General features: G+C 41.6%; 1 protein-coding gene across 38 annotated transcripts in view; it reads right to left on the minus strand.

Annotated features, from left to right (window-relative positions):
• Positions 1-17,618, minus strand: part of caska (calcium/calmodulin-dependent serine protein kinase a) — a 127,938-nt gene that overhangs the window by 59,627 nt on the left and 50,693 nt on the right. For 37 of the 38 annotated variants that reach the window (XM_078939544.1, XM_023950902.2, XM_078939540.1 and 34 more), the window contains exons 3-5: positions 5,109-5,214; positions 286-363; positions 119-191 (exon numbers count right to left, since the gene is read on the minus strand). In XM_078939544.1, coding sequence (XP_078795670.1) covers positions 119-191; positions 286-363; positions 5,109-5,214 — 257 coding nt within the window. Of the gene's footprint in view, positions 1-118; positions 192-285; positions 364-5,108; positions 5,215-7,713; positions 7,772-17,618 lie in introns of those variants that run through there. The other variant, XM_078939537.1, reaches the window with a different exon arrangement.

Raw genomic sequence — 17,618 nt, forward strand, 5'->3', positions numbered from 1 at the left:
ATTCCGCAGCAGTGTCAAACAACAGGACGGCACACAAATGTCTTGCAGCAGCCCTCAAATGGCCTCTCCATGAAATAAAAATGCAGCGAGGCATGGAAATAAACGAAGTCAGAGATACCTTGACGTCTCGGTGGATGATGTTGTTGTCGTGGCAGTAGCGCAACGCCTCCAGGATCTGTCTCATGTAGTGACTGAAAAAATGAATGATAGTCTTTAGCACATCTCTCTCCGCCGAACCTTCAGACACGCTCCTCACAGAGGAAATTCAAAGACACATCGCCTCACCTGGCCACTGCTTCACTGTAGACAAAGCCGGCATCTGCCCTCTTCACGATTTCGAAGCACAGGTCGGCTCCATCCATGCTGACAAACAAAACAGACAAACGCAGTGAGACAGGGCCAGTCTGATGAAAAGGCCATGGCTGTAACTGCAGTAAACAGCAAAGGTCAGGGTTCTGAACACTGATGGAAGTGAAGGTCAGAGGATAATAAGATCCCCACAGTTCAAGCAGCATCTGGACTTGTTATTTTTGTGCTTATTTCAGAATACGATGGCAAACCTAAAGTTTTTTTGGTTTAAATGTGGGAGATCTGCAGGTATTTACCAGCAGGAGCTGTCAATAAAAGAGTGGGAAGAGTCGTGTTCCATTTCTGAAACATGCTGCAAATGAAGGAAGGCAGACTGACAGCCAGCTGGGGAGCAGAAAGACTGAGTGCTGACAGACAGACAGACAGACAGCGCCGACAGTCCCATCCAGCAGACCGGACCGGTGCAGCATAAATGTGTAATGAGGGCGAAAGAAGAGCTCTCTTCGAATTCTCTGCATTGTTTTCCTGGAGGTGAACAGAATGGGAATGATTATATCTCTGGCTACTCTGGTGCTTTGCTGTAACACAACCTTGGAAGTATTTTTTATCTAGGAAATCTGACAGATCCCCACGCTAAATGAATAACAGCGCCGTGCCAACGTTCCTCCTCTGGGGTTTTATCTCCTATAAAAGCTGCAGAGCCTGAACGATTTTTTTTAAAACATATTCAAACAAACGACCAGTAAAAGTGCTGACTTCTCTGGTATAATGTGGACCCAGAGGTGCAGCTGCAGCCTCTCCTCTCACATGATGCTTAGAAATTCATAAGCAAAAAGACACAGACTTGAAAAACAGCTGAATGGAAATGTAAAAACTTGTCAGGAGTTAGCTCTTCCTCTGCGAGGCTAATGTTGATTTCAGGTTTTTTGTTCAGCAGAGGTGAGGAACACCAACCATCCTCTTCACTTTTTAACCACAGAAATAAACTGAGTGAACCCTGAAGTCTCGCTCTTCCATCATTTTGGATGACAAACCTCATTTTTTTTAAAGAGACGTGGATCCAGACCATCATATTTCTCTTCCCTAATATTTTAGAGGAGTAGAATTTCTGCTTTGAGTGAAATTTGAGATAAGCTCCTCATACAGAAATGCTAAGCTCAAGTGAAACATGCTCAACAAATTCCTACAATGTGAGACAGTTGTAGCATTTGTTGTCCTCTATTTCTCTCGTTGGGGTTATTAAACTAATTCTAAATTGGGTTAAAACATTGTAATCTGGAACATATATACCGGTACTGTAAGCTTTCGGTGGCAATTCCAACAGTTTGAGATGCTGCTGTGGAAAAACAAAGCGTTCTAGAGGTGTTTTTAAACCACTTTTTCCTTGAGAAAAATCCCAACAGTACCGTCGGTAACTAAAAGGTCAAAGAAAATGAATCTCTATTGTGTATTAACCATTTACGCTCTTGAATAAAGAATCAAATAAGGAAAAAATATGTTATGATCTTTTATATTTCTACCTACTAAGTGTGAAACATGGGCCTATTTGGATGAACATGGAGCTGATATCCTGGCAAAGATAAATGTGTATAGACCAAATTCAATTGTGAATATTACAGTTAAACAACTGAGTCAGTGGCATCTTAGACTTTTTAATTATTATTTCATTTAATACATTTTTAATTTGCCTACATCAGCAGGTCTGAGAATAGATTATCTGTATTGTATGTGTGTTGTATGGATTTTACTGATGATTGTTTGTGTCTGCTCTGTGTTCCCACCACCAAAGGAAGTTCCTACCAGAAGTAACTTTGATTTGATTTGATTTCCCATGACACACCTGACAAACTCTCCTGGCACACTAGAATCTGTGGGCACACTGGTTGAAAAACCCTGTTCTAAAGAAAGATGTACAGACCCTCAAAGTCAACATAAAGTCACATTGTGTCTGAAATGTCTTTTCAATTCCTTGGTGCCAAGTTGGGGGTCAAAGTGGTAAAATATTTCAGATTTCACCTTCCAGGAATTTCATCACATTTTTTGAATGGTAAATGCTGTATTCTTAAATATGCTGCTCAAAAAATAAAGGTAAAACCTAAACAACTCTATGTTACTCCAAGTCAGTCACACTTCTGAGTGACCAACTGTCCAATTAGTAAGCAACCGCGACTGACAATCAGTTTCACATGATTTTGTGCAAGTGGAATAGACAACAGGTGGAAATAGACACCTCCATGAAAAGAGTGGTGCTGCAAATTGTGAAAACAGACAACTTCTCCGTCCTTATGTTTTCTTGCTGATGTTTTGGTGACTTTTGAATGCCGACGAAGCTGTCACTCTGGCGGTACCGTAAGACAGCGTCTACAACCCACACAAGTGGCCCAGATAGTGCAACTCATCCAAGACGGTACATCAATGAGAGCTGTGGTGAGAGGGTTTGCTGTGTCTGTTAGCGTAGTGTCCAGAGCGTGGAGGCACTACCAGAAGACAGGCCAGTACATAAGGAGACATGGAGAAGGCTGTAGGACGGCAACAACCCTGCATCACGACTCCTACATTCTCCTTTGTGCAAGGAGAAAACAAGGAAGTGAAGACGTTGACCATGTCTGATTGGATTAGATTTATGACAGAGAGTATGTATAATAAGCTTCCAAGAATGATTGGTGGAGACTGTTTAAGGGGTCTGACTTTTTCCACAATGAGAGCAATTGGTCAAAGTTGCGGCAAAACCTCAGTACAACCATTCTTACCTAAGTGTCTTGAATAGCAATCAAATAAACACAAAGAAAAAAGTCTTATGATATTTCTAACTATTCAGAGTGAAATGCGGTCCAGCTGATATCCTGGTAATAGTGACTGTGTTTTAGAACAACTAGATAAAATTGAATAATCTTCCACTGCACACCTGACCATCTCTCAGGTACTAGTGTACCTCGGCATTTCTGGTTGAAAAAAACAGTCCTAGAAAGCCAGAGGTTTTTTAATTTGGCCAAAAAACGGCATAATCATAAGTAAAAGAACACTGGGAACCCTTTGAAAATAGATCAAACGATAATAAGAGCGGGACTTTAAAATCCATTCAAATGGACTCCTGCAGTATTTGCTTGAGAGTTTCCGTCATTGCAGTGATCTGTATGTGTAGCCCCAGCATTTGCCTGTTCAGCGGTAACAGAATTACACGATAAAAAAATTAGTTCTGGAAGAGGAGGAAGGAAGTGATGAAGATGAAAATATAAAGAAGGCTGGTGGGAGCTTTTGAACAGTAAATCTTTTTGGAAGAGCTTGAGGTGGCATCAAGTGTGAAATCTTAATCTCATCTTTTTCCCTTTTGTATCTATGCTACCCCCAACCCCACCGCCTCTCCTAATCCTCAGCCTCCTCACATCTTCTGATTACATAAAACCACTGCAGGCCTCACTTCCTTTTTGCCTTGCAGTTTTTTTTTCTTTTACTTTCTCATTGTTAGACTGTAGATTGTTAGACTCTACTCCTCATCATCTTCTCGTATCTGTGGAAATGCATCTAATGGTATAATCTCCAGGATATGTCAGACTTCCTGAAAGCTCACTCCTCATTGGTCCGCCAGTTTGTGTGTGCTTGTGCAACGTGGATTTTGCTAATGTGTCAGAAGATCCTACATGTCTTAAATATCCTTAAGAAAATACATTTTTCACATTAAGTAGTTGACATCCGACTGTCTAAAAGTGTTAACAGACTAAACACTCCAAGACATTTGTTCTTGCACAACGGAGAAAGAACAAAGATCTGCTTCATATTTGCACAGGTCAAGTCCTCATAAGGCTGCAAATTACTTTGTTTTGTGTTCAGGATGCTTTACTGCACAGTCCATATCTTTCTGGATTACTTTACCAGAAATTTCTGACCAATCCCACAGTAGTTGCTGCACAGCTGAAAGGACATTGATTTACCTGGATGACGTGTCAAGAATGAACCGTGACGACTCCAAACTTTAGACCGCAGGACAACATTTGTGTCATTTTTCTTTGATATCTGTGAGTAGGAATCAGTCCTTAAGGCCGGTTTTATACCTCGCAGCGATCGGTCGTCACGTCAACCGCATGCAGAATTGTGCGGTCTGGTTCAGACCGACGTATGCTGGGTTTGATGGTGACTGTCCGAGAGAACTGCGATGAACTCCTGAGTGACTTTTATACTTTCAAGCGACGCGATTGTCTCCACCGTTTATTTTTAACATGAAGGACACTTTGCCCTGACACTTGCTGCATCTGTGAACGGTGGTGTGAAGTGGTGTGTTTGTCACTAAACAGAAGCAGGCAATAAAGAGGCGGGAAAAAAATAAAGTAAAACATTTTAAAAAGGGATGAATTGCATTCTCTAGTGCTGCAAGATATGAGATTTAAGATACATATTTTCAGTAACACGCTGTATTTTCTATCTAGTTGTCCGCTCTCTGTCTCACTCTGTATGTGAAGTTAGGCATTTCCAATAATTTCTTCAGTTAAATTTTCATCATCTGCAGTATTAAAAAGACATTTTTCTGGACAGATTGCTCTGTCATTGTGTACTCTAGTTGCTGAAATAGATTCAAGCTAAATGACGTGATTGCACTACGGCGTAAAATTCCAGCTGCAGATGATGTCATCAGCAGGTGTCACTCTTCCCACAGATCAGGGCGATTCTGCTCCGATGGCCCTGTAACCAGTGCGGCCCGAGTAAATTACAAATCGCTTTGAAGCATGAACCGGCCCTTAGAGGCATCTTCTTTTTTTCCTTTGAGCCCTGCCAGGTGTTTTTGTGACGCCACCTGCATGACTTACAATTCAAACACCATGTAGAGCATCCCATCTGAGCTGTAGGTCTCCAGTAGCTCCACGATGTGAGAGTGCTTCAGCATGTGGCAGATGCTGGCCTCCCTCTTCAGATCTGCAAGCACAAGAAGAAGAGCAGGACATGAGCTTTTCCTTCTTCAAAGCACCTCTCATTGGGACAATAAATAAAGACACACAGTCATTAAAAAAAAAAAAAAATAGGACACCCTATGAAAGCCTGTATATTTTCCCACATATTTGGATACAGACACATTTAATATCAATTTGAACATCACTGAGTGACCCAAGCTTTTTTTCAAACTTCTATGAAATGCGATGTCAAAAGAAAGTAATTTCTGCTTATGATTAAGTTTAGAAACTACATACTTAGAGGCATTTAGGGGCTGGTAGATGCCACAAAAAAAGTGTCTCAATGACGTGATTTCAGCCAAAGAAGCAAAAATAGCTAATAGAAGGCAAGAGGTCCAAACTTTGACCTCCATTAAAATATACATTTTTGTTCTGCTTATTTTTTCTAGGTGTAGAATAATAGTAACGGTTTGGTTTGATTTTTGTAAAATCCCTTTCTTCTTTAGAAACTTTAAAAAACAAGATTGGACGTTGAAGTGAACATTTTTAAGACAGAGCAGATTATTGAATGAGGGTGTTGGAATTTCTTCCCATGACGTAACTTTTGGAGTAAAAGTCTTCATTTTTTTGCGTAGTATGGCCGAGTTATACTCAGGTGTGACGCATGTGTGATTATTTTTTAAATAAAGAGCAACAACCGTTAGAGGGCACTGTATGTCTGTGTGTATCAGTATTTGCTACTGACAGCATTGCAGAAGATGAAGAAGCATCAAATATTTGTTCATATTTTTCCCTTCTATACTAAAAACCTATTCAATTCCTTTGATGTTTATGAAGCCAAATAAGCAACGTGTTACGGTAGTGAAGTGAACTTTCGAGTTTAAAACTGTTTTTAAATTTTAAAAAGTAATTTTTTAAATTTGCGATTGGGTTTTCCATTCACTTTAAGCTGATCCTGGTTTGACCCCATATAATTACTTCATTCCATCATATTCAATAAATTATACAAACAGAAAAACGAAAAAGCCATTAGAAATGTATGATGTAAGAAAACAGCTCATCAATGAGAGAACTCAGACCCTACAAGCTTGGTAAAAGTTAAAAAATAATAATAATATCTTCTCTATAAAACAGATTTTGATTTACCTCTGCGAGTGAATTTACATCATTGGCACAGATGAGGTGAACATGAAGGTCAGGGCTGGCTGCCATGGGCCTAACGTACCACCTCAACATTAATTGGCAAATCAATTTATATTAATATCACACAAACCATACCAACTGAGGTTAGTACCGTAGTTAGGTTTACGGGCAGATTCTGCGTTGGGCTGCATTGTGGTGTAGTGGTTAGCTCTCTCGTTTAGAGCACGAGAAGGCCCTGGTTTGAATCCTGGCTGGGACCTCTCTGTTTGGAGTTTGCATGTTCTCTTTCGTGCCTGTGTGGGCTTTCTCCGGCTTCCTCCCACAGTCCAAAAATATGCTTAAACAGGTTAATTGGTGATTCTAAATTGTTCTTAGGTGTGTATGCCTCTCTACAACAGTGGCAGGATTGGCTCCAGCAACCCTGTTACCCCAAAAGCGATTCAGTGAAGTCTGATGATGGATAGATGGCTGGCTGGTTGGATGTGCATTTAATAAATTGCCTAAATTTCTTTGGACTCACGTTTTAGGTAGCCCACACAAACAAATTAATCTGAATTTATTCAAAGACCTTAACCTTTTCTCTAGCTCATCTAACATTTAGCTTTTAATTTCCAACATTGTTCAGAGTCGTTCTTTAACTTTTTACCTTCAACAGCATAAACTATATTTACAAGTCATCACAGTACGGCACCAAGACCAAATTGAAACTGTACAGCAGCTGTGTTCTGTCAATGTTACTGGATGGAGCAGACTGCTGGAGGATGACACTGCAAGACTTGACAAAACTCTCCAACTTTCACACCAGAAATCTGAGGAGGATATTAAAAATGTTCTGGCCCCAAAAGTTCTCCAATAAAGATGTATTGTCCCGTTGCAACCAAGAAGACATGTCAACAATCACCTTCAGAAGATACTGGACATGGAATGGACATGTACTGAGGAGTCAAGAAAACACGATCATAAAGACAGCACTGCATTGGACACCTAGCGCCGAACAGTAGAAGCCGAGATAAAAGAATTTGGACACACCTGGGGAAGCATCTACCTTGGCGACCATCAGAAATGGAAAGATTTCTTTGCTGCCCTAAGACGTAAAAGGCAGTAAGAAGAAGATTTCTTTAACTAGCTCACATTTTCTTTGGAAGGCATTTCTTTTGGGCTTGGACCACAACTCATTTTACACTTGTGAACCTCGAGCTGTCTTGTTTTGTTGCAAAGGAGAAAAAAGATGAAAACAGAAATCATCTGTTTATCAGAGGATGTTTGATTGTATGAAAAGTATCATATCCCTGTTTTAACTCCATAGATGTGAGATCCAAATCACCTCTCTCTGTGCAGATCAACTGCAAACGCAGATCAATCCAAAAGAAAGGAAACTCACCAAGACATATTTTACCAGGAGCTGCTGCCACATGGACTTTCATGAAGAAATGACCTTCTTGATAAGACCTTACTGGAATGTTGCAGCAAACGTTCCCACATTCCTTTCATTCCCCGTCATCGTATCCTGACACAGAAGTGTCAAGTGTTTTAACTCAAACCTGTGGGGCTGGAGCTGTCTCAGCTTCACGGCTGTTATTTTTTTGCTATTTCAGTCCATTCCGCCTTCCTCCTCCAAGCAGAACAGATTTAAATGGAAATGCAAAACACAGCGTGAGGCGTACTTTCCTGAAAAGCTGCGGTGATGACTCATCTGCAGACACGTCTCATATGTAAACCGGCTTGAAGTTTATGCTTTCCTTTTATTTAAGTGCTGTGTGTTTGTAACTAAACTGTCATTTTAGAGCTTTTTACTGTAGCCTGACTGTGAGAGTCTACCCCTTTAATTGGTTCCTAATGGGAGGGGTTATTGAAGCTGAAAGCAACAATGTGTGCTGCTTGTTTAGAGAACTCACCTGGGAGAAATGATAGACACACAGAAGAAAGAGGTGGGAAAAGCTTAGCATATAAAGCAATAAGCTGTTCTCCTCAGGAGATAGAAGGGAGACATTTTTGTTACAAAGACAGGCACAAAAGCATCGGAGAAGATAGAGATCATTTGATGGAGGCACATTTGTGACAGCGCGGTTGTGCACATAGACAAGGAGAAGCAGCTTAGACAATTCAATATTCTGTCAATGTCTCTCAGAGGCAAAACCCAAAATTGCTCTGTCATGTCAAACATGATGAATGCATCGCTAATGAGAGACGGATCCCGGAATCTACAAGTCTTGCGCACCAGAGGATTACCGAGCATTTAAATCCCATCCATTTTGAGGAGTTTTTGATGGTATTTTAGCTTTTGTATACCCAATTTTTCTTAGTATAATTCACAGTTTTTTTTTTTTGCATAGTCTGGCCGAGGGTGCGAGTCATACTCAGGTGTGACGTATGTGATTATTTTTTTAAATAAACAGGAACAACCACTAGAGGGCACTGTAGGTGTGGGTATCACTATTTGTTACAAAGACAGGCACAAAAGCATCGGAGAAGATAGAGATCATTTGATGGAGGCACATTTGTGACAGCGCGGTTGTGCACAGAGACAAGGAGAAGCAGCTTAGACAATTCAATATTCTGTCAATGTCTCTCAGAGGCAAAACCCAAAATTGCTCTGTCATGTCAAACATGATGAATGCATCGCTAATGAGAGACGGATCCCGGAATCTACAAGTCTTGCGCACCAGAGGATTACCGAGCATTTAAATCCCATCCATTTTGAGGAGTTTTTGATGGTATTTTAGCTTTTGTATACCCAATTTTTCTTAGTATAATTCACAGTTTTTTTTTTTTGCATAGTCTGGCCGAGGGTGCGAGTCATACTCAGGTGTGACGTATGTGATTATTTTTTTAAATAAACAGGAACAACCACTAGAGGGCACTGTAGGTGTGGGTATCACTATTTGTTACTAAGGGTGACCCAGAAGAAGAAGCGCCACTCGGTCTTAGGCCAGGCTTGGCCGAATTGTTCCAAAGCAATTTAGTTCAATTCAATGGTGACTAGAAGTGATAGAAAAAATTAAGTTGACTTGTTAAATCAAATCAAATCAAACTTTATTTATAAAGCACTTTTCATATAAAAATATAACACAAAGTGCTTTACATTAAAACACAACAAAATATAAAAACAAGCATGACGATTACAATAAATAAATAAATAAAAACAACTAGGGCCCCCCACTCCTTTCACACCTCCCACTCCCTAACTGATGGGAAAAGACAATGAGAAATAGGCTGAGCACAAAAACAAGATGCTGGAAACGCTGATAATTGGAACCTCCCCCTCCGTGAACAGCCGCATAGACAGCCAAATGCAGCATCACAGGCCGGGACCGCTCCACCACAGCAAAGTGGAGAAGCAGGTCCCCATCTAGAGCTGCAGTGGCTGAACAGCAGCCGACCCAGAGGGAGAGGTTCCATCATGTTCTTTATGGTTATCTGAATAATTGTTCCTGTGTTGCACTAATATACTAGATTCCTCTGAAGTTTCACGAAGCTAAATAAGCATCAATGTGATGTGGTAGTGAAGCGTGCAGAGTCTGTTTTTGTCATCTATTTTGTTCTTATGATTTGCCTTTCAAGATAGAATGTCTGTTCTTGTTCAATACATTTTTCCCAAGAGTGTAACTTATCCTCCATTGTGACTCCTATATGGGTTTTTCTCCTTTATTATGCATTTTTTTGGCTGCTACAACTTACACTGTGCAGTGGCTAATAGTCCAAAAAATATGGTAATCATGATGACTTCAACAACAGAAAATAACAGCTGCTCAGCATTTTCACTGAAACAAAAGATTACTAAACGTTTGTAGGCCGTTGTTTTTCTTTCCCGAGTTCTTAAATGAGTCTTCACGCTTTCTGTAAGCAGCACACCGCTTCTCCAACTGCAGAGGAGAAGACATCACACATTTCTTCCTCCTGCGTCCAAAACTGTGTCACTAATTCAACAAAAAAGGTTTTTCATTCCTTCACACGATCCGATCAGAACCAAATCTTTACCTCTGCCGTCACAGCAGGGTTATACAGGTGTCAAACTTCTTTATGTAATAATGATGTTTTAGAACTAACAGGATTGTTTTACTCTGCTTACATATAACTGCCATCTGTCCATCATGCAGTACATCCTGTAGATTCATTTAGAGTTTTTCTACAGAAGTATTTTCAATTTTGCAAGACTGTAACTTTTACAATCAGCTTTTTCTGGTTTGTAAAGAATTTGCATGTGCTGTGCCTCTGTGTGTGTAAGAAGTGCTACACATTTTTTACATTGTTTATTCATTTGTTGGAAAAATAAAGATAAAATTAGATTTTCTATTTGGCCCCAAAAGTTTTCTATTTGTACAAAACCTGGCTGGCCCAACATTAATTCAGCCTCAAAGACATTTCAATAATCACCTAACTTTAACAGAATTTTCTTTTCGGAAACGTTTGCAAATTTATCCTAAAAAGAATATTTACAACCATAGCTCATATTAGCCTTTTTTAAAATGGCTGATGAAGGTTTTAATTAATAAACTATTAACGCCCGACCACAACCACTCTCTGTACCAGAACATGATGTACACCAGAAAACGCCAAATATTGCAGTTCCTGCAAACACCAAAGGAGGCCCATTGCAGAAAGAAGCAAAGTGGGTGGGGTAGCTCTGATTGGCAGGTGGGTGGACCCATGGGTGGAGAGCTTCAAACTTTACCTTTTTCCCAATCAATTACCATTTTCCAAACTGACTTCATGAGTGCTGTCAGACATTATCCAAATGTTTATGATCCCAACTTCTGTGAAAGGTGGCAGAGACGACAAAAACTCAAGCAATCCGCAATGTTAGGTTTAATTCACGCCAGGGTTCGTTTCCTCGGATACTTCACTTCACTAGGCAGGTGTGAAAGCTCACCTGGACTCTGGCGTGGACCAGACAGGCAAACGCTGGTCTGCTTGGTAAAAAGAGTCTCTGTGAAATTGAAGATGAGCCAAGGTGCAGAAGTGAACTCAAAGGAGTAGATGATGTAAGCGCCATGTCTAACAGATGTGACACAAACATTACATGAGTAATGATTTCTTTTTTAATTGATTTTTTAGACATTTTTAGAATCTGACCATCAGCTGTAAATGAAATCTTCGTAAACTAAATGTATATGGAGCAAGAGCATGAAGCATGGCTCATAAGGTCACAGTAAAGCATCAAGGACTTGGAGGGATCACGGTGCAGATTACTCAAAAGCTTTGCTGATTCCATCCCTGAAGACGTCTGACCCTCCACAGACATAAAAGCAAACATCTGTGTGCTAACAACGGCCCTTACAAGAGGATACTGGCTGTCCACAGGCGGAAAAAAGGCAAAGCTGTCCAAAGCATGCAGGTGGTCTGCAGGAAATATTGAAACTGTAGATCAGTCAGCCAGCCCGTAGGGCAAAAACATTTATACCCTTTTTTTTTTTTAAACGGGCAGGCTGCGGACGACAGGTTGTAGTGAACGCTTATACAACATGTAAGGGTAAATAAGGGTGGAGTAGGTGAGATGCAGGCACATTGTACAGTTTTCTAATCTTTTCACCTCTGAACCCTGCGCACAGAGCCCCTTAGTGTTACCCAAGGGGCTTGGCTGTTAAAAATGAGGAAATTTGACAGAGCGTGGTTTGTGTACTTTGATCATCCTTGCAGACACTTACGCATCATGTACACACGCTGTACATGCGACATTTGGGTGTAAAGGGGCAGTGTGTGCACCTTACTAAAGTGTGGCATGATAAAGTCCCTGTTAGTGTAATGGTCAGGAGGATCTTCGGTTGTTTTTATTTAGCTGTTCTGTGGAATCACTGTAGCCAAGTCAGAGTTTTTGTTTTTTTCAGATAGACTGAAAATGAACCTTTCAGCTGAAAGGTCACAGCTTGCTTCTGCTAATCCATGTCTTGTCACTGACTGACAAATTAAGAGGAAATGTCTCAGTATGAACATCTTTCTGGCGTATCCGGCTGTCATCCTTCCACAAAGGTCTCTTCAGCCTTTGATCTGTTCATCCGAGCCTGGCAGCTGCTCTAAAGGGCTTATTCAGGCTGCACCCTGCCCCATCTTGCTCATAACCTTTTGGGATTAAAACTATCTCAATCAGTCCCCTCAAAATGCATTGTCAACTGCACTTAACTAAATTAGCTGCCACTAACTGAAACGGCCAAATAGAAGTACTGCGCATACCCAATATGCAGTTTATGGAACTTCAATACACCACATCCACAGAGCAATATATTTGAGTCTACAACTGCTCGACGTGATAAATGGACCAGGACACCAACGGGCAAAAATGAAAAGCTGAGCAGATATTTCTGCAAACATATGAGAATGTGGCCCACAATCACACCCATGTACAGCTCCACACTCCAATGAATTATTAGGAGTTCTTTTTGTGTTGTGATATTTAATCGTGCCTTAAGCTGAAGTCCGAGCCACGTGAGCCACATCAAGCCTGGGTGCCAGCAGTCAGTCAATCCTCAGAGAACACATAAATGGCATTGGTTGGTTTTATCAAGATGGAAATGCTGCTGGCGCTGGGAAAACAATGGCGCCTTGTAGGCACTGCAGTGTCCTGGATTTTAAAAGCAATTTGGACACCATGTTCACTACTTTTTGTTTTTTAAACAATGAATATGATGCCATCGATTTCACGAAGGGAAAAATCTAATTGATATAAGGGTTTTATGACATGAATCCAGTATTTTCTGATGATGAAAATATTGATGGTTTATTAAAAAACTAAATTTAAATACGTTTTTCTCTGCATTGTGGTCTATATATTCATCTAGTGAGCGCTGATGCACCCTCAATTGATTTTGATTGATTTGGCAATTGATTTTGGAATTCTAGATTTAGACAGCACTACAAAATATAGTGCACAATGTAGTGAGTAGTGAAGGAATTCGGACACAGCCACACAGTCCTCTGCTGGTTTAAAGCCCCTCCCACTGGTTGCTGCAGAGCAGCGGCTAAATAAACCTGATCACTCATCATCTGCACCCTCTTCCGTGATGAGGTCCAGAAAAGCTTTTGACGGAAGCTCTTCCCAAACGCAGTGGGGATTCAGGTTAACACACATTTGGACTAGGGTCAAGAAGCAACTTTGACACATGTTAAAACAAAGATGGTCAACGCGAATTTTATACATGAATTGCGTTCGGTCTGAACGGACAATTGATTTAAATGATGCACGCATGAGATGCAGACAAGGGGCGGGGAGAGCGATGGGGTGGCGGTAATCTGCCGTCCATGTGTTTGGGTCTCTGGTTAGTGATTCAAAGTGAGCCGTTGCACTCCTCATTTGTTCCAAACATGAATTAAACTTCTCAAAATTGTATTGAATTCTATGATATCTATCTATGATCTATGATATTTTTGAAAGTGCATAGTGGTGCGTTCATGAACGCACTTTATGTGGTTTTATGAACACGCTTTCAGCAGTGTTGTACACAACGGACCAGCGCCAGGCACGCAGGTCGCGGCACGGAAGGGGATTCTTCTTGTTTTGTGTTTCTACTGTTTACTAGCATCGTCTGCCTCCTACAATAGGTAGAGGCTCAGAACCAAATGTCAAACGGTACAAATCCTGCAAATCTAGCTCCAGGCCTTTTGTTCCTATGAATGTCCGTCTTGGTGTCATTAATTCAGCCAGACACAAACCGTGATTATTCATTTCTCCTTGCTGTTCATGTTTACAACGGTTGACACTTCTGTGTTTCTGAAAAGGATCCTACATACCCGTCATTATCAAATTCGAGTGCCTAATTGCTCTACAATTTGTACGTACAGCCAGGATCCGACTTAAAAACGTATCGACACGCAATCATGTGTGTTCTAGACGCGGCACGTGTTTACATAGACTTTTCATTAAAAGTGGCTGCTTGAATGGAGTCGACACAGCCGGTGTGTGTGCACCTTTAGAGCATGCCATGCGGTTGCTTTAAATGGTCCTTCCGGGTGATCATGAACCCGTGAGAACTGCATTGGTGACCCCTGTTGTATACCATTTCCATATAAATTAGATTTAAGAAAAGAGTGAAGACAAATAAGCTAAAAAGGCTACTTTTTTACTTCTGTTGCTGTGTTTCAAATGTTTGTATCCTTTGAATCTAAGATAATGAGTTAAATATGAGTCATATGTACTTAAACCACCCAAGTTGCGTTGGATTCTAGTCTGCTGAATCTTTACACTTCAAATCCATAATGACAGCCAATTCATACAAATCAAGAAAACCTTTCTGTTTATATTCACATCTGGTGCAGAGGTGTACAGAGGAATAAAGCTGATGAATCACGGTGAGGTTATGTGAAAAATTAGCTGAAGCTAGACTGAGATCAAAAGTGAGTAACAGTTTGGTTTTGTGCAGAGAAGGAGAACCACAGATGTAGGATGCTTTAAGGATGTTTCTACAGAAGAATAGAGAAGATTGTGTCTTTGCAGATCTAGAAAAAGTCTATTACAGGATCCAGACATAGTAGCTCTGGTTTGGATAGGGAAGACTGGACAACAGAGAAGTACAGTGGAGTTCTGCAGGAGATAAATGAGAGGTTCCCAATTTGTCTCCTCAAGTGTAATTGGGCCAGACACTGAACTCCACATTGCTCCCGGTAGGCTGGTTGGCATCTTACATGGCAGCACCATGGCTGTGTGACTATAGGTGTAAATGGGACAGTGAGAGTAAGGCCCTTTGGGCCTTAAAAAAGGTAGACAAGCGCTACATGACTTATTTACTACTAACCATTAATTTACAAATAATCTTGCGTTCTAATAACCCCGGTCCTTGAGATCTACCACCTTGCTTGTATTGAAGCTGTTCAAACCCCTGTAACTGTTAAATCTGCGGTAATCAAAGCTTTTGTTGACTGAAGACATATGATCCAGGTATCTAGCAGAAGATGAGACATGGATCTATGCAGAATGTAAACAGAATGTAAATCTTCAGTACCAGAACTGACCATCACTAATACTATTTCCAGTGTAAACTGGAACAGTTGCTCGGTCGGTCTGTGATTCATTCCACTTAAATGTTGGTCAAAACAATAATTCTATTATCTACAAGTCTTTATGGTGACAAAAACAGCTAATTAGCTGCAGTGAATAGCCATCACTAAACTGAGTTACAAATGGAAAAGCCTGGGCGAATAAAATGTACAAAATACATTAATGTGCATCTCAAACAGAAATACTTGAGTCTGTACCAAATTTTTCCTCCAAATGAACAAAAACTCACCTGCAGGCTTTGCCAGCAAATTCTGATGGTGTAAATGGGAATCTAATAGGTAGTTTCTGTGATGCCCCCAAGTGGAAATGTAAAAACGAGGACACATAAAACCTTAGTCGCACCCGCTCAGGAGTTGACCCGTACAGGTGCTGCAGATTTTTGGGTGGTCTGGACCTGTGGAGGGCCGTAAAGAGGAGTGGCCACATCTTAAAGAGAGCGCAGCTGTGTCTTACAGTCCCCTTAAGGCTCATACAGCCACCACAAGGGACGTCATAAAAAATGAAACGTACCATTGCCGTGCGTGGGATAAGTGTAACACGGAGTATTTGTAAGGCTAATGGAAGTTACATGCACTTCTGACGTGCGGGTGATGGTGGCGTAAGGTGTCCTTGTGTCACTCTCCAGTCATCAGCGTGGTGCGCTGACTAGCTCTTTTTTCGTCCCACCCAAATGCTCACGCACAGGCTGGTTACATGCGCCCAGAGGATGGCCACAACAGTCAGGCTGCAGCAAGAAGCGTCCAGGAATCACCTGAACACCAGATCAGCACTAATGGGCTCTTTGCTTTGCGAAGTGGACAGAGTATGGGGGGTCCGAACAAAGTCTGTACAATGTTCCTGTGTCTCACCTACTTCAACCTTACCCTTACATGTTACAAGTGTTCACTCCGACCCGTCGCTCACAGCATGTATCTCATGTACGGCCTGCATTCCCTGTCCAGATTTGCCCATTTTTTTACCTGCAGACCGCCCATATCCACCTGTATACACCTGCAAGGGCAATTATGGCTAAGGCCTAAGGCAGCAACTGAAGTGACTAGATGTAGCCGTCACCAGTTTCCTGCCAGTGACGAGGCTGCGGCCACCCCGCGGGGAGTTTGTGTGTGAGCCTGAATAAGCTCCATTTACCTCTGAAGCGCCAAACCCTCAGGAATTAGGCCTTTTTGTGGATCATTTAGGAAGAAAAATGAGCGCAAATAAAAGAGTCAGCAAGCAAGGAAGTGCTGACAGGAAATAAAAAAGAAAACAAAAACAACAGCAGAGAGGAGATTGAAGGCAGATGTGATCTCTGCTGTTCCTCCTGCAGGGAGTCTGCAGCAGAGGCTCATCAGAGGAGTTCAGCCTCCACTGCACTGGTGAGGAGGGTAGTGGCAGCTGTGGATGCTTGTTCAAGATCAGACTGGTTTTCAAGAGGCATGATGAGTCCAACAGAAACAGGAAAGATGCCCCCAAAAAATCATGGTAAGAGGAAAGGCATGAAAGACATGAAAAGGGGCGACTGCAGATGGCATGTGAGGAAGATGGCATGCTTGCTTTTCTCTCTCACCCCTTTCATCACACAGACCTCTGCACAGGATGAAGAGACATCAGCTGGTGTGAGCATGTGCGCTGCCTAGTCCACCGCCACTATGACCCACTTCCTGTGGTCTGAGCCGTGTGTGTGGTGGTGGTGTGTGAGTGTGAGTGGGTGTTCAGCTGCGGGTTTGGTGTGTCTGCGCGTGCTAGAGCCATCCACTCATGTGAAACGTAAACCGGTTTCTGCAGGCGTCCAAACAGGGGGGAGTAAAAGAAAATCAACGTCGAGAGCGGCTGACAGGCATCAAGCGTGGAGAGCAGCGTTTGATGGGCGCCTCAGAGGAGGGACGTGACTGGGTACTAATGAGTCTGCTGTGTGCTGGACCTGCTGCATGTATTTAAATGCACAAACAGCAGAAGTTTTATGCTTTTTGGAGTGATGGCACAAAAATTAGAAACTGAGAGACTCTGGTGACGCAGTCGACTTCATAAGGTTAGCAGGAATGACGCTTACATCAGATTTCATGATCATGAAGCAAACAGGTTCTTTCATCCATAGGATCCAAAGGCTTTCTGCTTTCCAAACTCCAACAGATTGATACAAATGTCCAAGAAAAGTGTGGTTCAATTTTGTTTCTTTTTTTTTACTGCAGATGATGAAACTGATGGAAGATCTGTGTGAAACCAGCAGTTCCGGTTTGTGGCTCTGGGTGTGAACCATAAAAGAAAAACAAATGTGAGTGTGTCACTCTGCAGTTTGGTGATCATTTCTGCAGAGTTTTTGT

The sequence above is a fragment of the Oryzias latipes genome, chromosome 21 (assembly GCF_053564925.1).
Source record: "Oryzias latipes strain Hd-rR chromosome 21, Olatipes_Hd-rR_3.1".
Classification (NCBI taxonomy): domain Eukaryota; kingdom Metazoa; phylum Chordata; class Actinopteri; order Beloniformes; family Adrianichthyidae; genus Oryzias; species Oryzias latipes.